At 35.8% G+C, this 6,843-nt stretch overlaps 1 protein-coding gene across 1 annotated transcript; it reads right to left on the minus strand.

The window, feature by feature from the left end:
* Positions 1-2,308: 2,308 nt before the first annotated feature.
* Positions 2,309-5,327, minus strand: LOC103929739 (cytochrome P450 CYP736A12-like). The gene is made up of 2 exons (XM_009338969.3): positions 4,584-5,327; positions 2,309-3,331 (listed from the first exon to the last, which is right to left on the minus strand). The coding sequence occupies exons 1-2, from the start codon at positions 5,310-5,312 to the stop codon at positions 2,489-2,491; spliced, it is 1,572 nt and encodes a 523-aa protein (XP_009337244.1). The 5' UTR covers positions 5,313-5,327; the 3' UTR covers positions 2,309-2,488.
* Between the last annotated feature and the right edge of the window lie 1,516 nt (positions 5,328-6,843).

Genomic DNA, 6,843 nt, shown 5'->3' on the forward strand with positions numbered 1-6,843 from the left:
GAGCAAGTTAAGCATACATTGAGGGGAATGTGTTTAAAGCCAATAGAATAAAATGACATTGCCAAATGGATACGTAACCCAGTTTATTGGAGATCCCATGGTCTAGGCACAATAGGCAAACTGGTTTGGCTAGATTCAAAGAAGAAACACACTTACATACCCATTCCTATGATGGAAGAAGTGTGGTGACTGCAGATGGGTGTAGGATACATTAGTTTAATGATATTGATACTTGTGAATCAAGTGGAATAGTAGCAGCGTATTCTTAATCAATATCACATATATGAGAGTAACTGTGGGGTCGCATTTATGAGAATTACATGGCTACGTTCTCTAAAGCCCTCATGAGTCCAGGATTTGTTTAGGACCAAAAGGAACACAAACGTATGAATTTGTGATGTGTTGGTGTAACATATGTTTTGCTTATTGTCTTGGTTTACTGCGAAGATGAACGGTTCAAGATTTTATATTCACTGTGTCATCTAGTAAATCCGATAAGTATATACTAAAGTAGGTTCAAGCCCAAAAGACACCTCTCCTGATGTATGTCACATCTATTGTTTATGTGACATCCCACATTGCCCAGGGGATCGCTTCCGGGAAGTGATCCGCCCCGGGTCGGGATGTGACAGTTTACTCTTGTATCTTAGTTTCTTTAGGACCACATAGTCGTCTCAAAATGTGGGGTATTTTTGGAGTTTTGAGACTTTTAGTGTCCCACATCAGGGAACATTTAGTTTCCAATAGCCTTTATATAGGTCTAGTCCTTTATTCTATTAATTAGGATTTGGAACATTTCGAAATGGATTGAAGGCTTAGGCCTTACGGTTGTATGGATTAGGCTTGTATAATATAACCTAATACAATTAATATTAATTAATCAATTGGGGCACTTGGGGCCTTGGAAGTTAAAATTAATCAAAGTTTGATTAATTTTAATTTTGGATCAAGTTTTTAACTAACATATTAATTAAAAACTATTTTGATTAAGAGACACAGCTCTTAGAAAGAGTTGTGCATTTTCAAATATGTTCAACATGTATTTGAAAGGGTGTGAAAAAACCTATATATTCACAGTCTCAATTTTCAGTATTTTCATCTTTTCTTCCTCATTCTCTTTAGTACAAAATTTCCAGAGACTAAACACACAAAACAATTTGCCAGAATTCTATAATCCAATGCGGGTTGTAGAATTAGATAGTTGTATCATGGTCGAGCAGACATCATAGAACCACAAGCACAAGAGTGGGACATAAATACTGTTCGAAGGACATAGCTTAAGCGTTAGCCTCTATATGTGATTCAATCAAGTTAGCATCATTTAATTCTTGTATTATTTCTATTATTTCATTTTGTATAGCAAGTATTTTTTGTTAATAAAGAATTTAGTATTTCGAGTTCTATTATTTTTATTTATTTCTGAATTATTCTCCAACACCACTCTAGCTCATACTTGGGGCAATGCCCCCACTTTAGCTAATAGTTGGGGTAAAAAATGGATACTTCATTTAAATAGTATATGCAAAGAATCAACTTTGAAGAGGATGCTGGTGAGCTGTAGCAGTGTATGTAAGTATAGTGTTGATAGCTTAATTGGGTGGATTTGATGGTGCCCACTATTCTAAAAATTGGCCTCGGTGTTGGGCGGTGGAGCCCCGCACCGATTTTGGGCAAGGTGTTTGGAAAAATATGCTGGATGCTAGGCGGGTCTAGGCGGCTCCTAGGTGGAGAGCTAGGCAACACCTAGGCGGTCCTAGGCGGTTTTTTTTTATTTTTTATTTTTTATTTTTATTACTTGTGTGTTTTTTTCTTTTTTGGTTTCATGGTGGTATACTTATGGAAATGGTGTACCTAATTTGCAAATGATGGATTTACTACAAGTTCATCAAATACTTATGGAAATGGTGTACCTAATTTGTATTTTATCATTATTTTATTATCCATACAAGTATAGTTTTTTTTAGGTGTAAATATGCACTTATTTACAAGATATATAATAAATTTACATAAATCCACGTAGGTCACGTCTAGCCGCCTAGGCACTAGGCCCCTGTCCGCCAACTGACTAGCACCTCATGATTTTTAGAACCTTGATGGTGCCAATATAAAAAACATCTTCAAGTTACAATTCGTGGATACTACATTTTGATTCTGAACTGACAGCAACATATATGTGTAACTAATCTAATTGTGAAAGTCTCTGATAATTGTTTAGTCGGATAATGTCGATGAATTTTCCCTCACTTTTCTTCGTGAATTCCTCATTTTTCTATTATAAATAAAAGCTTAAAGTTATTTAGAATAGAAATAAGTGTTTATATATGGTTACAAATTTATAATAGAAAACCGTGTTCTTAGCACGCTAAAGTACAGTTACAATAGAAGTCTCACCATGCATGACATGTAAGACACGTACATTTATTCAAGCCACACGACCAGATATAATTTCTTACGGCATTTAGTATATCGATAGAAAACGGATAAACGTCTATTTAGTCTCCAGGCGGTAGGTTGGCGTGGCGAGCAAGTGTTGGGCTTTTGTCGGCACTGAGCCGAACGTCTCAGTCATGTCCAAGTCTTGAGGTAGGAGGCCACTTGGAAGGTCCCAGTTAAAGCAGTGGACAATGTTTGCCAGAACCAGCCGAACTGTGGTTAACCCTAATTGCACACCAGGGCAACCTCTTCTGCCAGACCCAAATGGTAGAAGCTGGAAGTCATGCCCCCGAAGATCAACATTGCTATTTATAAACCTTTCAGGGTAAAATTTTCCCACATTATCCGACCAAACGTTAGGATCTCTTCCAATAGCCCAAGTGTTTATTAGAATTTTCGATTTCTTAGGTATGTAATATCCATCGACCGTAACGTCCTGCATGGATTCCCGAGGAACTAAAAATGGTGCAATTGGGTGTAGTCTAAAGCTCTCCTTGATCACCGCATTCAAGTAACTTAACTTTCGCAGATCGCTCTCTTCCACCATTCGGTCTGTTCCGATCACACGTTGGAGCTCTTCTTGGAGATGTTTCATCACCCTCGGGTGCCTCAACAGTTCGGCAAGGTTCCAAACAATTGCGGTAGCTGAAGTGTCAAAGGAACCGGTAATCATGTCGAGTAAGATGGCTTTCACATCTGTTCGTTCAATCCTGTAGCCTTGCTCATCGTTGGGATTTAATGGCTGGTGTATTAATGAAACCATCACGTCAACAAAGTCCTTGTGATGATGATGGCCTTGTGCTCGCTCACTCTTAGAAACTTGTTCATGTTCCCATATTATCTTTTCAAAAAGTTGGTCGACTATCTTGCTAATTCTCTTATTGCGTTTGGTCAATCCCTAAGAAGAAGAAAAGGTTAGTATATGCATGATAAGTAATCTTAAGACCTATTTGATAATCATATAATTTTGGGTTTTAGGTGTTTTTTTTTTTTTTTAGAGAAAGGGATAAAATAATGTGGGGAAAATGGTGGTGGGATGGATTTAAGGGAAGAGTATACATAAAATATAGGGAGAAATTAGTTTCTCATCCTTCATTTTGCTACTCCATTGATTAAAATTCTATTCCTTTTCAAATTTTGAACAAGGTCCTTGGATTAATAACATCATTAATTATTTCAATAATAAAAGATTTTTTTTATTTCTAAATATATTCATTTAATGTTAAAAATGTTACAATTAGTATAATTATATTTATGACTAAATTTTTTATGACATATTTTTAGTTTTAGTTTGTACCTATTTTTAATTTGTATTATTTTTTTAATTTGTACCATTTTTCTTTTCAATTTTAATTTGTACCCATATATTAATTTCTTTTTTGCGCCCATATTTTTTAAAGTTTATTTGTATTTGTACCCATATATTTTTTTTATTTGTACTTTTTATTTTGCTAAATGTACCCATGCTAATTATATGTACCCATTCATGTAAAACTTTTTAATCTTAAAATGTACTCATTCTTAAATATACCAATTTGTAAAATCTACCATTTTTTTTTTTGTATAAAATATATTCAATTTTTTTCTAATCCATTTTTAAACTTATATGGGTACATTCTTTTTTCTTTGATTTTAAAATTTATCCATATCAAGTTTAATCAAAAAAATTTACTAATGTTATTAAGCCTAATATCTTTATTTTTTTTGTGATTTTGAAGAATGTACCCATGTTTTGATACAATAAGTCTTTTGGTTAATTTTGATGAATGTACCCATGTTTATATATGTGTATATATATATATATGCACACACACAATAGTATATTTATATTTTAATATTTTTAATCCCACAAATTATGGTTTTTTATTTAAAATCTCATTTATATAAACAACAAAAATTTCTAATTTTTAATTTAAAAAATATAGTAACGTACAAAGAAATAAATTATCACATTAATTTCAGGGACCTCAATAAAAAATTGCAAACTAACAAGGTTTCAATTAAAGAACATTGATAGCTAAGGACCGCATCCAAAGTGTCACTATCGAACAAAAGAGTGGAAAACTAAAAACAAAAAATTCAATGACTATCAAATAGTGTAATGCTGCATAAACTACGTCAGAGACGACTATGCACAGCATGTTGCGTACCTGAATATCCAGTGGCCTGAGGAAAGGCACATAATCGCCAATATTGAAAAAAGCTAGCACGGACATGACTTCCCTAATAATTGTCTTGATATCAAACATATCATCACTTTTACTCCCCAATACCATTCTATATGTTATGTCCTCAACAAGCTCACCGACCTTTTCACTAAGATTCACCACCTCACCTGCCTCCGCGGCTTTCTTTAGCGACTGCACCAACAACCCCACCTCCTCCCTTCTTAACGGAGCAAAATCCTCAATTTTTGACGGACAAAGAAGCTGCATTGTGCAAAGCTTCCTAACATGGCGCCAGTATGGACCATATTCAGTAAAGGCAATACCCTTTGCACCATACGATATGTACTCAGAGGCTTGGAGTTTGGGGCGGCTAGAAAAGACGGTGTCATGGGTTTTAAGGAACAACTCTGCAGCTTGAGGAGATGAGACCACTATGGTGGGTACCAAGCCGAGGCGAATGGACATTATGGGCCCATATTTTTTGGCTAAGTGTTGGAGGCTGTGGTGTGGGTGGTTGCCTAGCATATGAAAGTTACCAATTATTGGTAGTGCCCAAGGCCCTGGCAGTTGCTTTCGGTGTTTTGGCCTCTGGAAAGCAGTGGTCAGGATGTGGATGAGATACCAAAGGAAGGTAAGGAAGAGTAGGAGGATGAATATTGCTGAAGGAAGCATTCTGGCTTTCTGTGTGAGAGAAATGGGGCATTTGCTCATGAACTCAAAGGAGGTGTTTTATAGTAGAAGTGTAAAGTGTGTAAAGTGTGTAAAGTGTAAAGTGTGTAACCTAACCTTTGTCAGGTTTCTCGTTTTCCTCTTCCACCTATCTTCCCTTGACTTGGAGTTGATGTGATTAGGTGTATTAGGTGTAACTTCTTAACAGAATCAACCAGATTTGCAGAAAAGGAAAAGAAGAAGAAACAGCAAAGAGAAATTCGAAAGCTTAGAGAGAAGATGAGAGAGATTGTACTGATAGAATGAATACACGATACAAACATTAAGCTGCAATCGGCCTTTTTATACCTCTCTAGTAGTCTAACTACCTTTGTACCGTGTAAGCTACTAATCACCACCCTAACTAACTCTGGACAGTAATACTGATGACATGGCAGATTATGTGGCATTTCCTTGAGTCAATATCAGTCAACATCTCCCCTCAATCTCAACTAGGGTAACCAAGTTTGAGATTGAAACAATGTTGAGTGAATTTTGGACTATGCAAACCTTTGGTAAGTGATGAGCAAAAATTGTACACAATATGTAAACAAATAATTCACTCGATATAATCTCACCCTCTTTCATTTTTCCAAAGAGGGTTTTATTAATTTGAGTTCGACCCATTCTAGACTATACATCTATTAATTATAATCCTTCGTTAAAAGGAAAAAACCCTTTGATTCCAATATAAATAAATCATAACTTGGGTGTTTGATTTTGCAACTACACCTAGGTCGAGCCCTAGATTGCGTATGTACCCTTGTTGAGGGATCAAGTTACTCGTAGTTCTTTATGTATTTGTTGGGGTTTGATGCCTTGTGCAGTTTCAGCTCGTGCAGGCAATGAGCATTTAATGCCTTATGCAGTTTACGCTCTTGCAGGTAGGACTTTGAGCCATAAGAGCTTTTGATGCCTTGTGCAGTTTTAGCTTGTGCAGGCCTTGTGCAGTTTTAGCTCGTGCAGGTGAGGACTTTCAACCATTGGAGCAAAACGCGGCTTCGTGCCATTTGAGACTTGATATGGCTTTGTGCCATTTGAGTCTTGTCATGGCTTTGTGCCATTTGTAACGTTGATAGGGATTTTTACCACCTGCAAAATTAGGGATAAAAACACTTAAAAATACTTGCAAAAGAACAAGGTGGTTATAGTATAAACGACTCAAGCAAGGTCGTTTTCCGCAGGGATTAAATGAATAATTTATGTAAATATCAAATCTTAATTAATTATTTGAAAAGAAAGATTGGAAGAGGCTGGTTTTGAATTTAAAAATAATAAAAACGAATTTAATTAAAAAGGTTAAAGAAATTAGCGAAGTAAAGAAAACAAAGGAAAACGTTTTGAAAACCAAATTGTAAAAGCCTAGGGTTCCGCCGTCTCCTTAACAATCCTACGCACTTCTTCTAATTCCTTATAAATTACAAATACATATTTTGAAGGTTAGATTTTCCTAAAGTATGCCCTACTTGGAACCCCCAACATAGAATGTATATCTAACATGCAACCCGTCCGTAGCATCCAGATCGAATGTGAA

This window comes from the organism of the source record quoted next, unplaced genomic scaffold (assembly GCF_019419815.1).
Source record: "Pyrus x bretschneideri cultivar Hongxiangsu unplaced genomic scaffold, Pyrus_bretschneideri_v1 Contig27, whole genome shotgun sequence".
NCBI classification, from domain to species: Eukaryota; Viridiplantae; Streptophyta; class Magnoliopsida; order Rosales; family Rosaceae; genus Pyrus; species Pyrus x bretschneideri.

Coding starts and splice junctions, on each gene's coding strand:
- LOC103929739 (XM_009338969.3), bottom strand. CDS start 5,312: ATGAGCAAATGCCCCATTTCTCTCACACAGAAAGCCAGAATGCTTCCT. Junction 3,332..4,583: donor TCAGGCCACTGGATATTCAG/GTACGCAACATG, acceptor TCTTCTTCTTAG/GGATTGACCAAACGCAATAA.